This window comes from Aquila chrysaetos, chromosome 2, assembly GCF_900496995.4.
Source record: "Aquila chrysaetos chrysaetos chromosome 2, bAquChr1.4, whole genome shotgun sequence".
Lineage (NCBI taxonomy): Eukaryota > Metazoa > Chordata > Aves > Accipitriformes > Accipitridae > Aquila > Aquila chrysaetos.
This window is the reverse complement of record NC_044005.1, coordinates 76070156-76084550: the sequence shown is the minus strand read 5'-3', so window position 1 is coordinate 76084550 and position 14395 is coordinate 76070156. Positions and strand designations below refer to the sequence as shown.

General features: G+C 38.2%; 1 protein-coding gene across 9 annotated transcripts in view; it reads right to left on the bottom strand.

The window, feature by feature from the left end:
- Positions 1 to 14395, bottom strand: part of COL12A1 (collagen type XII alpha 1 chain) — a 107130-nt gene that overhangs the window by 72693 nt on the left and 20042 nt on the right. For 8 of the 9 annotated variants that reach the window (XM_030005926.2, XM_030005896.2, XM_030005900.2 and 5 more), the window contains 3 exons: positions 12871 to 13143; positions 11645 to 11917; positions 211 to 480 (listed from right to left, as the gene is read on the bottom strand). The exons of the other annotated variant lie outside the window; for it this stretch is intronic. In XM_030005926.2, the coding sequence (XP_029861786.1) occupies positions 211 to 480; positions 11645 to 11917; positions 12871 to 13143 (816 nt within the window). The remainder of the gene's footprint in view (positions 1 to 210; positions 481 to 11644; positions 11918 to 12870; positions 13144 to 14395) is intronic. 9 annotated transcript variants of the gene reach the window in all.

Sequence of the window (14395 nt, the reverse complement as noted above, 5' to 3'; positions counted from 1 at the left end):
TCCAAACCTACATGACATAGAAGACATTTTCCCTTTTTTTAATGGTCAAACAAAAAGCCAAAAATTGACTGATCTGAGGTGGCATTTTGGTTTGGGGGGACATATGAGGGAAAAAAAGGTGAAGAAAAATAAGGTCCATTTTCGTTAAAGTACGACAATTTCACCAAGCACAGAATGTTACAAATGGTGGTAACCTTGTACTACACTCACCGTCAGTAAAAGCCTCTCCTTCTACTGGGTCTCCTTCTCCACTGCTGTAGATTGCGGATACTGAAATCCTGTATTTAGTCTCTGGCTCCAAGCCTTCTAGCACAGCATCCACTCTGTTTCCAGGGACTCTCTTCTCTCCCATCGTATCATCATAAAGTGACTTCCATACTATCCTGTAATCATTAACTGCTCCTGGAGCTGGTGTCCATGATAACCCAACTGTAGTGTCAGTTATGTCTGTGGTAATCAAATTACGTGGTGAACCACGTTCTGCAAGAAAGAAAACAGCAAATTGTCTCTAAAATACAAATAGCAAAAGTTAGCAAAGTACAAATGGAAAAATGAAATTATCATAAGAGCAAAATCAAACTTTTCCCACCAATATTCATTTCAATAATGTACATTTCTAGTTTCAAGAGAAAATTCATTGATTTTTCATCAAAATGCTTAAAGCTAACTTTAGACTATGAATGATCCTATCCCTTACCATGCAAGATACTTAGCAGTTATGCTTTAGAATATGCAAAATAAAAATGGCATTAATCAAAGACTTGGAATGAAGCCAGTGTTTAAATGTGCTGTAGCTCATTTAGGTAGGTTTTAACTCTTAAGTAAATAATTTTATTTCAATCATTCATCTTCATCCTCATGTGTGTAACTGTTTTCTTGGGGGGTAGATAAAGGAGACTTTTACTCAAGTCAAACAGTCCTTTCTCTAACAACGTTATCTTCTTATTTAATAGTACTATTCTTATCTTCCAGACTACCGCTTACCAGATTTAACAGCTATTTCTTTTTACATTTACAATTAATTTGCAGTGTGTTTACTTTATGCCGCAGTTACAGTAGAAAACAGTCTCCACCTTTCCACTCATAAGACTTGTACCTCTTTCCTCCCTGTAGCTTGTTCCAGCCAGCTTGGAACAAAGGAAACAGCTCATTAGTCTGTGAAATCCAGTTGTCAGCTGGATGCGTGAGCCTCACCTAACACACCAGAGTAATTCCACTGCTTAAAAATGGAGCTCATTGGTCTAAAGCGGTGCAGTGAACGGAGTGCCTCTGTTTAATGTTTAACATACATTTATAACATATGTTCAATTTTCCTATTGCAGTGGCTGCCTCTTGATGGCAGGAAAGGGGCGCTGACTGGTGGGTTTAATGCAATGGCCTCACTGTAGCCAAATCTGCAAAAGGGATCTACGAAACCAGATCCACATACACACAGAAGCGCTCAGTTCTTTGGTGTGTATTCTCTGTGGCCTTTCTCACTGTACAAGACATTCCTAAGACACTGCTTAGCAAGAGGACTTAAACGCTTGAGATGGCCTCATGGCATCACAGTTAAGTTTTACTTGCACTGATAAAAATATATCCCTATATTATACCACAGCAGCCACAGGACCAGACTCAAAATTCTTTGAACACAGAGAAATTCAGTACCTATCCAATTTCCACTGCTTAGGCTCACTGCAAGAACAGACCTCACTGTTTTCAGAAGCCTGAAGCAGTTTCAGTCCAAGACTGAGCAACAAGTTGCTCAAAGCCATATACTGTGTTTTCACTTTTCATATTCATTTGTCTTTCACTTCCACTGCAAATCTGCAACATTTCCAAACATAATCCCACTGAAGCAAACAGGACTACCTGCAGAAAGCTTCGTTTTGGAAATATCTCATTGCCAGCACAACTTCATTAAAACTGAGCCAATGAATCCCACTTGGCTTAAAGATGAATGGAAATTAATATCAGCCTATCTGAAAACAATGCTTCCAGTGTAATAAAGATTCATCACTTACACAGACTACAGAATCAGAGGGTACCACTCCAACCATGAAGTGGACTCTCAGATATAGCTAATAGATCATGTAATAGAATTCCTTTGTGTTGTGAGTTTTTTCTGATTTTAATTCTTGGGACATCCCATAATGTTTCTCTGGAGACAATTCTTTTTCCATCCTAACTCTGCATCAGTTCTTACAATTTTACTCTTCAAACCAATTTTTAGCCTCACAATATAAATCATTACAACTGGTGGCATCTTCTCTTCAAAAAAACATTAAGATACAGAGGTTTTGGTAAAGTTCACTTGTTTATCATTTCACAACAATAGCAGTTGCATATAGTGAAAATGTTATAGTGAAAAGGCCTGATTCAGCTCATGCTTCATGAAGTCTCACTGAATTCAGTGACTGCATTAAATGCAAGCCAGGGCAGAATCTAAACTCCAAACACCAATTTTCCTGGAAGCCTGAAAAAAAGATTTGCCTTCAAAAGTAAATTACACCAATTTTTCTGTCTGCTCTTAAGCTTCTGCTCCCAAATCTTGGCTTTTTCATACAATAAAAAAAATATTAAAGCAATCCAAATGGAAAAAATATGGAAAACCTAACTTGATAGAATGCACAGATGTCTCACAATAAAAACCTTTCTTTCCATATTTTAATGTAATATAAATATACAAGTCACTTTATTTTGGCTACTTTAAAACACGGCTCTGCCACAACATGATTTCAGTATTAAAGTATCTGCTACCACAGCACAATTTTTTGCAAGTCTACTCTTGGACGCTACAGCTAATGATATACATTGGAAACACTGCAAAAATCACTGCATATTTAAAACCGTTATTGATTAAGTCATTACTGAGGTCATTAAATAACAGAGGAAAATAATTTGTTTGGAATGGACTGTAATGAACACCAGTTACTGTAATATGTTGGTTCTGAAAGAAATATTCTTTGGAACTAAATGTCTTTTTTATAAGGCAAGGTAAGAGAGGGAAAAGTGACTGGGATTCCTACCAAACCACTAGAACTAAATGGAAAATTTTTACTTCAAATAGTTGGAAACTGCTGACAAGACAACTTACCTACTAAGGGAAATTAGACTTTTTATATGTTACACTGCAACGAGAACATTTCTTTAACATAACACACTAACTTGATTTGCACCTCATGTGTAAGGTGGAAGTTCACTGACAGCTTTTCTCTGCTTCACTGGATCTCCCACAAGTGTTTTTGTATTAGGGGACACAGCTGCAGTCCAACTGTAAGTCTTAAATTATTAGGATTCCACCCAATATTATCTAAGCTGCTACACTCAGAGTCAAGAAACATATTTATGCTGCACAATAACACTGGTATAATGTAGTCACTAGCAAACATACAATTAAACCTATGAGATATTTTTCCCTTGGATTAAAACAAAATACCTAGTTACCTTGCTTACGTTTCACAAAAAAAAAAAAACAAAAAAATATCTACAACTCTAACACCTAAGCAGTCATTCTGTTCTTTGGTCCACATGTTCAGAAACATTTGTTGTACACCTGCTTCTTGCCTGCTTGTTTAAATTGGATGGATAAGGAGCAAGGAAAGACAATGTACACTGCAAGAAAGAAAAGTGCTCGCTGGCTTGTTCACAAGTGGTTGTCAAAAGACTCCTGCTTTTTCCTGACTTGAAATGGAAGCTAAAGTATGCTCACCACTTCGTACAGGCCCCAAGTCATGAGCAAGTGAGGAAGCAGTTGGTTTTTGAAAATTATCCCCTAACAGACATTGGGTCTTATGATGCTCTGGAGCACCAAACTGGCTGGTGTAAGCACAGCTGTAAGCCATGGTGAGTAGGTACACAGTAAAACAAAGTGCTTGCACAAACAGGTCAAACCTCTGGGCGAGCAAGCCAGTCACCAGTTTCAGGCTATCGGATTCTCTTCAGCAGTCTTTAGCTCAGAGCTGGTCTGCCTACAGCCCCTTGTACATCTCTACCATCACTCAGTGCAGACACACAAAAAAATTAACTTGGTAACTTTCAGTCAGGTGCTTTTACACCCACTTCTGGACTTCTGCAATGTCCAGTTTCCATATTAAGTTTTTCCACTATAGTATGCCAGAGACACAATATAATATTAAAGCAGTTTCCCTGTGTCCACTTGGCTCACTTCCCATAGCTCTCCAGCAATCACTGTTGTTATTGAACACAAGACTGTGAATCAGCTAAAATTAAAATGTTGACATTCATAAAAATCAAATGGCCTTATTCAGATGGCCTTTCCCTTCAGAAACATTTACACAACTCCAGCTGATTTCAGTGGGAGTTGTACATGCAGTTTGGGCCCAAAGTTTAAAGAATTTTCTGTATGTGCTCTTAAAACCAGCTTTCAAAATCAACCTGCAGTGGTAAATTTCATGCACAGCCATGTTTCATTTAAGTTAAACATAGGATTGATGTAAGCCAGTATCCTAAAAGGTCATAATCAACTAAATAAATGAACCTTCTCTTGCAGAGGCATATAACCAAAATTTTACGGCCCGAGTCCTGCCTTGTTTACAATGAGATACGTCAGGAGTATCCCATTAAGTCAGCAGGCTAGGTCACCGCAGCCAAGGGTCCGAGTGCATGCATCAGGCGTGATGGTAGCAGAATCACTTTAAGGTTTTACTTTACTGGTCAAACTCTCCTCAGCATTGGAGGAGGCAGTCACTTTGGTCAGCTGATACCCTTCCCTCCGAGCCACAAAGCAGTTGGTTATTCCTGGAGTACCAGCCCTCAGGCACGTAGTGAGGGGATGTGGACAAGGTGCAGGGGAGAATCAAGGACTTGCCACGCAAAGGGAATGCTCACTTGACCCTGTTAGAGCAGGTTTCTTGCTCTTCTGCTACTGGGAATGCAGAAAGGTGAGAAGATGCAAACCGGGAGAGTTCTGACACAAAACAGAGAGACTTTGGCCAGAGCACTCCTAAGTCCCTGCTCTAGGATAAAGCCAACAGGAATTCATACTCAGTCCCTTTAATATTTTGTCTGTCTTTTCCAACAGTTAATCAGTTAACACTACTCTCAACTGTCTAGAAATATCTTTTTATTATTCATTCAACCTTCCCCTGTGGTTTTTTTTCTGATATATATTTCATTTCCTATATAAAACTAAAATAATTTTCCACAGATTATCAGAAGTCAATTTCAAATGTCAGACTCAAAAATCTTGGAATGTATAATTTTAAAAATGCATGAAACAGCATTAAATCTCCTGAGGACACTGAGCCCTTGTTTCTCTCAGGACGGAAGCAGCACTATGCAGTCTGAACATTACGTAAAGTCCCTGTGATATGCTAAAACCCTCATTGTAAGAAAATGTCACTTGAATTTGTGCTGTTCTGCCTGTAGGAGGTCATTCATTTCTAAAGCAATCTTACGTTACTATAGAAACAGCAAAAAGGAAGCATTTATTTACCAAAGAACTACTATCCATTTTCTGACCAAAAAAAGACATCCCCGCAAAATCCCCAAACCTAAGCTCTAAGAAATGTATACAACAGAAAACAACTTAAAACTGAAACTGAAAAATGACTCAGTCATGACAACCTTTTTTAATATATTGCTTCAGTACAGCCCAATTCTCACAGCACAAATAGCTCCCTGTCAAACAGGATGGCAGGACTGGGCCCTATATTACTGAAACATAAAGATTCTCTTTCTAAAGGGGAAGAGACTATGACATAATTCTCTCTCAGATTTATCTTCTGCATATAATACACTACACCTCTTGTTGTTTATTCTATAATGTACAAAGGTAATAAATAAAATGGGTTGACATCTCTGCTACTGTAGACTAGCAGTCTCATTTATTTCAAAAGAACTATGTCCATTTACACCAATAGTGTTTCTAGCCTAAGAATTTTACTGATATAAGTGGCAATAGTTTGAAATGTCTCAGTGCAAGCAAGATGAGAATCTGACCACTGAATCTTTTTCTGAAAAAAAAAAAAAAAAAAGCTTTTTTTCCTAAATTTCTGAGATCCATATTTTAAAGTGTAATGACTCCCCTGCTTGCAGTCAGTAACTGAAATATTCTTAAAGCTGTTCTGAAAAATATATAACTGCCAGCAAAAGGACACTCATAAAATAGATCTGCAGCTTTCAAACTTTTCAGAAATTCATTAGGATTAAACATTTCTGTGTAGATTGCTTAATCTAGCAATGAATTTGTTTCTTTTTAAAACAACTGCAAATTATGGAAGTTAATCTATTTAGCAGCTAATGTACAGTATGTTCTTTTCATCTGACAGCATGCCTTTGGGCAGAAAACCAAATTCTTGCCAGACTTACAACCACCTCTCTTATTAAAAAACAGATTAGAAAAACAGTAGCTCTCGCAAACTGCTCACTGTCTGTTGCATTGATACTCACAGCCCTCACCATGTTTATCATTGTATTTTATTTCTGGTGTATGATGACTTGGGTAAGATCATATGATCCCCCAAAAAATTGAAAGCCAAATGGTTTGTTTGGGGTGTTCAGCGATAAGAGGGAGTCTTTTCCCTAAGGCATTCCTGTGGGTGTTTCTTGCTTGTTATTCAATCTGTATTATGTATCATCAAATACAACCATCAGTGCTAATTTGTTTAGTTCCCCCAGTTGTCACAAGCCTTGTTCCACCACACGGCAAATGGCAGCCTGCACTGATTTAATTTACCTTAGCAGTTTCAACGACTTTGTGTGAGCTGAGGGGAATCACAGCCAACAAAATATGTCTGAGGAAAATTTTTCCATGGCACCTTTATAGAAAGGTTCCAACCAAAGCTGCCTAGTGATGGATCACCATGCACTTTTGAAAGTGAGAGGATAAAACTGGAGGGTTTTCTACAGCACATATTTTGCACGTGCAGTTATGTTTAATGCAGTATGAAATATAAAGCTCCAGAACTTTCACCTCTGGATGGTACTTCATAACAGTAGACAAAATCAGCCAGTGACTGAAAGAGGCTGTATAAAAGATCACAGCACTATAAATTTCCTAAAATCTGGATTACTGAAGAAGGAGAGCACACTCCTTCAACAAAGGGGCAAAAACATTGTTTTCCTTTTCCTGCTCCACAAACACAAAAAAGAAATAAACCCATTCTCTCTGAATAACAATTACCTGTATGATATAGAACAGCACCCTCAGAAATGAGTAATCTGGTTACTCATTTGCTAAACTCTCTATACCATGTTGTCTGTGAACAGTTCATAAAATTCTGATCCTCTGGCATGTGTTTATCTTTGGACTGGACCAGATAGCTATGCAAACAGTTTATAGAAGAGATTATCTACAGTTACTTGGGGGAATATTTGCCCTCTCTGTTTTATGCAGAGAAACAATAAGGGCAAGCGCATACTTAGCAAAAACAAAAGCAAAAGGAGAAGCAGAGATTACCCAGCTGGTAAATGATACCAAGTACACAGAATGATTGCTGGGTTTGTGTGGATTGATCTTCCCAAGTAACCTGAAACAAACAAGTCACTTCAAAACATGGAAAAATTGCCATGCAGAGCAAAGCAGAGGAAGAGGAGAAACTTCCAAGAGCAATTTGTGACTGCTCCAAGATACATTGCAGATAACATACATAACCGAAGGACCTTCAATGAATACCTGGGCAGACATGTTCTTGCAAATCTTGCTAGAGCGGTCTAAAAAATTTTCATTTTTTCCTCTCTCTGCTGAAGGCTACGCTTGCAACCAAGATACAGTAACTGCCCATGTGAGTTCTACTACATGCAGAGCAAAATAAATCATTACTGAAGGCAGTAAGAATGTTTGTCTACACCCTTAGTCACAGGGGACCATTTAGTGACTCAGTAAAATTCCATAAACATCTGAGAGCTTGGATTTTTCATTTCCTGCCACTTGACTATACAATAGCTGGAGAAGCTACTGTATCCGGCTCCTCTTTTCTCACTTTCCTATTAGTGCTGAAATGTTCACTATACCCAAACTGATTTCTCTTAGACTACAGATCAATACCATAAACTAACAACTGTCCCAGTTTGAAAGGCAATCTCAAGCCTAGCTCTTGATATGATGATGGAGTGGCCAGCAACTATGCCATCACTGACTGAATAGGTTTGGTGAGAATTCATATGGTGAAGACATCAAGTAACGCCCACTGGGATTCCTGATACAGGAAAATACTTAAGTGCTCAGTACTTCAGTGCTGTTGGCAATGAAAAACACACACCACGCTATTTTGTTTCTCAGACACTATGGCTCACGGAAAAACTAACTGAAATACTAAACACTTTTTTATGCTTCCTTTCACAGCTTTTTTGTCATTACTGTTGATAAGTTTATTTCTCCAGGAATTAAGATCTGTCCCATTCCCAGCCTCAGTCAGACAGGTTATTTCAGCTAATAGTTAGTCAAGTATTCACTTCACTGACCTGTGTAACTTTTCAGCCAAGTCCAACCATATTCATTTTAGTTCACGGGCAGCATGACTTCTTTTTCAAGTAAACGTCTATACTAAGCTTTGAAGTTTGAATATTACCTTTCAGTTCCAAAATTGCAACCTTTTTATTCTTAATTGTCTGTTTTTCTCAAAGGTTTTGTCTTTTTATGCTTTAATGAGGTAAGACAGCACCATAAAATGAAATATTGTCTTATATGTACTTCGACAGATATTCTGAGAACCTTTTATACCATTAGTCAGAGAGTCTTTAAAAATATCTATGAACGATGTCCAAAGAGTTTTGGCCTAATTCAAGTATTTTTATTACCCCATGAAACTGCAGATATGCTGGTTACTGAAATACATGGTGGATGTTCCATGAAGAAACATCACGATTTAGTCCTCTGCTGTCATGCAAACAGACATTTGTATTCTATTCTTTACCTTTGATCACCCAGTAATGACTGACATCTGTATATGCTCTTACTAACATTTTACCTAACCACGAAAAATTTAATAGACAGCTTTAATATGAACAGTAATGTTTTCTGGAGTGCACCCCGATAGGATTTTCAAATCCAGTTGAATCTTCAAAGGATATGCATTTGAGTCACAAAGCTATACCTGTCAAATTGGTAAAAGTAATTTTTAATTTGGTTTTCTCCCAGCTGAGGAACTGAATAAAAAGTAATTCAGTTAAGTGACAGGATGCTCACTTATTCGTATTTGTCCCAAGACAATATCTGTCACAGAATTTTTTACATAAGGTTTTAATTCAGTTGCTTAGAGTAAAACCTCTTACAGGAATGCTTCTGTGTCCTTTTAAGTGAAACATCCATTTTAAACTCCATCTGGTTGCATATAAACCCATTCCTGAGCTATAGTCAACTATCCTTTTAAATTCTTTGACTCTTTAACCAATTTTCAGAATGTTTTTCTTATTGACAATTTATCACTGCAGAAAGTCCAAATCAGAATCAGAGCCCTCCTGGACAGGGGGAAGCACTGAAAGGACAAGACAGTCTCTCCCTGAGACTGAATTCTGGTTTTCTGATGACTCTGTCTTTTCGATTCTGCTGTATTTCATTCACTTCTCTCTCTATTTAGAATATGTTTTAACTGAAGCTCTAGGCAATGCCTTAAAAGACTTTTCTGTTGCTCAAGTTTTGTGATAGGGTAAAAAGCTAAGCTTATTTTATTAATTTGAAACACACTTGATCTCTCCAGAGCTCCATGTTAAAAAAGGGTCTCTCATGGGTTTACTACAAAGATACTCAATTAAAACCTTTCCACCAAATGTAAACAGTTAACTTGGTCAATGCTTCACTAAAATATGAGGCATCTCCCTAAGGAAGTGGACAATTCAGTCTGTTTAACAGAGAGACAGAGGCCTCCCAAGATTTGCAAAGGAAGACGGAGGCATTCCTCTCTCCGCTGACAGCACAGAGAAAAAAGCACAAATGGCAGGCTCCTCTGTCCACTTGGGACCCAGCCTGCTCTTGTTCGAGAGTGAAATTTGCATTTCTGGATGTACAATGGCTCAGGTTCAACAGAAAGAGTAAAGGATACTCTTGCCCAGCATACACTACAGCATTATGAATCTGCTGGGATGTGGGGATGTAAATTCAAGCTCTCCCAGGCTGAGTAAGGCCTACATCTCCACGCTCCCTCTTCCCTCCAAAAAAGTGTTAGACCTAGCAGAATACCGTACAAAAGGAAGTAGCAGCACCGTCACCAAGAGGGAAGTTCATTAAGTCCTGATCACCTCTGGCTTTTCTGGAGGATGTGGGCAGAATCCAGCTACCTGTTCTCCTTTACCTGGATCTCAGCACTGTTCTGGGAAGGAGACAGGTTCTTTTCTCCTACAAAAGGAGCATTTTGGATCTTGCATCGGTAGCGAAAGCAAGGGAGTTAGGGAACTTTCAGCGTGAATTGCAACATGCCTGATTCTCCGATGGCTGCACCCTGTCTTAGTGTAAGCAGGTGGATTGGATCGTTGTCCGAGACCTAGATAGTGGGGTAGGCAGGGAGTTGATGCCTAGCTCTCAGTTGGTCCTTCTATAGTTAATGGACAAAGAAAGGTTCCTTTGAAGGAAAAACGAGATCTCACATGGACTACCTTCTGGAAGTATCTGCCTTCATCAATCACAGAAGGATCCTAGAGAGTCCATGCTGCAAACTGCAGTGTTCAAATACTTGCCTAAATTTTAGTGGGATTAATTTAGTACATTGGTGAATCATTGGAACTGATTTTTTTTTCTTTTTTTTTCTTACAGTTTCCTATTAAAATAGGTTTTCTGGTTTGTTTCCTAACCAATGTCATAAACAAAAAGTTAAACTGATGGAGAAACTGAGAGCCAAATATATCCCTACTATAACTCAATTAGCATCAATGGAGGAGATTTAATTCCACATAATTCATCTGTAAGATGTTTTCAAGTGCCGTGCCTACACAGCTGCAGTGCCAGACTTTAGCAATACATACCTGGCCAGCACAGAGCACAGTCACACTTCCTTTCATGGCCTAGGAGGCAGCTTTCCCTATCCTCTGACAATTAACAGATGACACAGAAAATGCTCAAGAGAAGTAGTCTGGGAAATTCTCCACTTGAAGGCAAAGCAAGAGCAGCCTCCCTTCCTTATAAGAAAGTCTTTGGCTCCAACTTAACGCTTTTGCCAGCATTCTGTTAATGCTCAACCTCAGGTCCTTACTCCTATTAGTTAAAAGCAGGATATGATTCATTATTCCTATGCCTAGACTAGATGTTGCTTCTCTAATGCAAAAATTGTCCCTGAACATCTTTCAGTCTCAGTACAGTAGAAACCCTGCAAATTTTCAAATGGATGAGATACTTTAATGCCATTAATTAATACTGTTACATTAAGAGCAATCTGTCACTAAAACTGCTCAGAAGTTGCAAGTTGTAAGACAAAATATTTCACTGAGGTTGGTGTGGAAGTACAGTCAGTTTTGGTTGGTGCTTCTGGCAATACCCCTTTCAAGGAACCCAGAGTCCCCTCCACAACCAACGATTTGATCCCACTGTTTTCTCTGATGGACAGTAGGTTTGGAAAAATCCCTGTAAAGTAGGAGAATGTCTTTATGCCTATTTGTCATTCACTTACTTCTACAGAAATCTCAGGAAGACAGTACACTTTAAGACGCCTTAAATATCAATCAAATGATATAAATGATGAATGACTGTACAGAAACAATAAATAATTACCTTCAAGTGTTTCTCCCTCTCCAGAAAGGGCCTCTCCTGCTCCAGAGGCATACAAGGCAGACACAGTCAATGCATACCTAGTGGCTTGGTCTAAGCCTTTCAGCACTTTAGAGGTAGTGTCACCTTTCACAGTCACTTCCTTAGTTTCACCTCCTGCGACTGGAGTGTATGTTATAAAGTACTGCTGCACTTTGCCAGGAGCAGCGCCCCAAGACAGCTTCATTGTTGATGTTGTAGCATCAGAAACTCTCAAATTTCTTGGATTTCCTCGGACTGCACATGTCAAAAGATGTTGAAAACAAGTTGAAGCAAGCTTCGTTTCTTGGTTTATTTTTTAGGTTACCACAACATAGGACTTAATGCTGAAAAAATAATTCCTGAATCGCCTGCACTAACTCTGCTACAGTATAACTTTACTGTAATCAGGATGTACAATTCCATCCCCACTCTCCTTAGGCAAAAATGCCAATAAAGTCTTTTTGCTCCTATTTTTTTCTGTTAAAACAGGCTGAATCCTGGAACACTTATACATACTAGCACCTGAATATATGCTCAACTTCAACTCGCCAATATCCATGTTGAAGTCACTGTCTGCAGAATCAAGTCAAAGGTCACCAACGAAATGTGAAATTAACACGTTATTGTTTCCTACAGAGTTCTTTTTTAAGATAGTTTTTCTGGCTTCTAATATTTAAAACCTTTGTGAAGTTTCACCAGTGCTCAGGACATTCATACTGTCTCTGTACTCTTTGGATTTTGTTTAATAAGGCATGATACCTGTTAAAGGATCATACATTTTCATACAAGTTAAGGCTACAGTGATAACTTTAGTAAATTAGATGTTTCATTCACTCCTTGCTAGCCATTCAGAACAAAGTGCAAACAGGGTCTGAATTTGCTGAAAAGAAATATAATTTATATCATTGACAATATGAAGAATCATGAGGACAATTAATTAAACATACAAGTAGATTCTTCACCCAAGTTACCTTGCCATATTAGGTGTTGCAGGTTCAAGAGACTATATTTTAAAAAGAAATATTACAATTTTGACAAACTATATTGTCTTAAATTACCTCTCAACAAGGTTTGAGTAATTTTATAATTCCTTGTTCATCTGGGATAATACATATGGCCAATATGGGTTATTCTGTTTTCAGTATGAATATGTCAGCATGCAGGGAATTCTTCTCAAGCTTACTACATTCACAGCACTGATCATGTACCTTCATCAGTTTTTGCATATCCATTCAGCGAATTCCCAGGCCCAGACTGATACTCAGGAATAACAGACACTTCATATCTTGTATCTTGGATCAAGTTCTGCAGAGTAGTTGATCTTTCGTTTGCTGAGACAGTCACTTGTCTCCTTTCTCCTGCAGTAAGTGGTCTGTATACAACCCTGTACCGTAGGACATTTCCTGGAGCTGCACTCCAGCCAACTACAAAGCTATCTGTAGTTTCATCTGTTATCCTTAAGTTTCGAGGAGCACCTTTAACTAGAAAAAATACATACATATAATTTGTAAATATTTGCTTTTAATTAAGTAGTATCTGAAGTGAAACCATTCCAACCATTCTGTTAGCTCATCCAGTTTACCAAAACAACAGCTTATATTGCCCTCCCATTGTTTTAAGGTACACAAACCACTAGTCATTTCTGAAAATTTAGGGCCAGAGTTATTTTTGAAAATTTATGGCCAGAGTTACAACCAGCAGTGTAACAAAGTTGTCCCCAAAAGTACATTAATCCCAGTTTATACAACTGCTTCTGAAACTTCAGACAGTCTGACTGCGTTTAGCAGTAACAATAGAACTGAACTGTGTTAAGGGACATTTGGGCATAGTGGGGAAATTTCTTAACACAACAAATTGTATTTGTTTCTTTGCTGTGGCCATTGGCTTCTGCACCACCTCCATTTACAGATAGTTGTCAGATACACCTGACTACACACAGGCAGCTCTCCTATTTTAAAGAAACGACAAAGGTAGATGCAACAGGAAAAAAAACACCAAAACAATTCTATTCTTCAAGTTAGATTTTCACAACAAAAAATACATTCATTGCAATATGAGTTGCATATAACATTTAAATAAGGCTTCTGAATTAAGTCGCAAACTCAAAGACAAGAAATAGCTTGTTATCCCAGAAATTAAGAGAAAACTGTGGTGAATCATTTAACTTAGCCTACTCCTTGACAAAAGACACAGCAGCTCAGGTTATTTCATACAAAGTCAGTGGGCACACCAAAGAAAGACTTGAAACTTCCAACATACATTAAGATCTACTGTACTGCAAGTCACCTAGCAGTATGTAGCATTGTCATTTAGGCAAAAAAAGTTTTGGGTTTTGTTGTTTGCTATCTGAAGTATAATTCAACTGGAATATTATATGCCACAAGCCTTGTTCTTCAGCGTTAAATTACAAACCTCTTAAGGGTGGAGCAATTAATAATCCTAGTTTTAAAGAAACTAAATTGTTTTCTACTAATCAGAAACACAATACTCAATTTCAAATTCTTTAAAAGCCTGCAACCAAAGTCAGTTGCCAAGAAAGCTGTCTGGCCCAAATTGTTAGCCAGCTCTGCATGGAGAGCTGCTGACGTTTACATGATTGCAGAAGAACTTTGCCTTCTCAGACATGTTGGGATTTCATCAGATCAAGATGCTGACAATTATGTAAGGCAGTATCAGTTGCAACATGGGAACACTGATTATTTTTATGAAAGCTATTCCTTCTCCTGTCCCTTA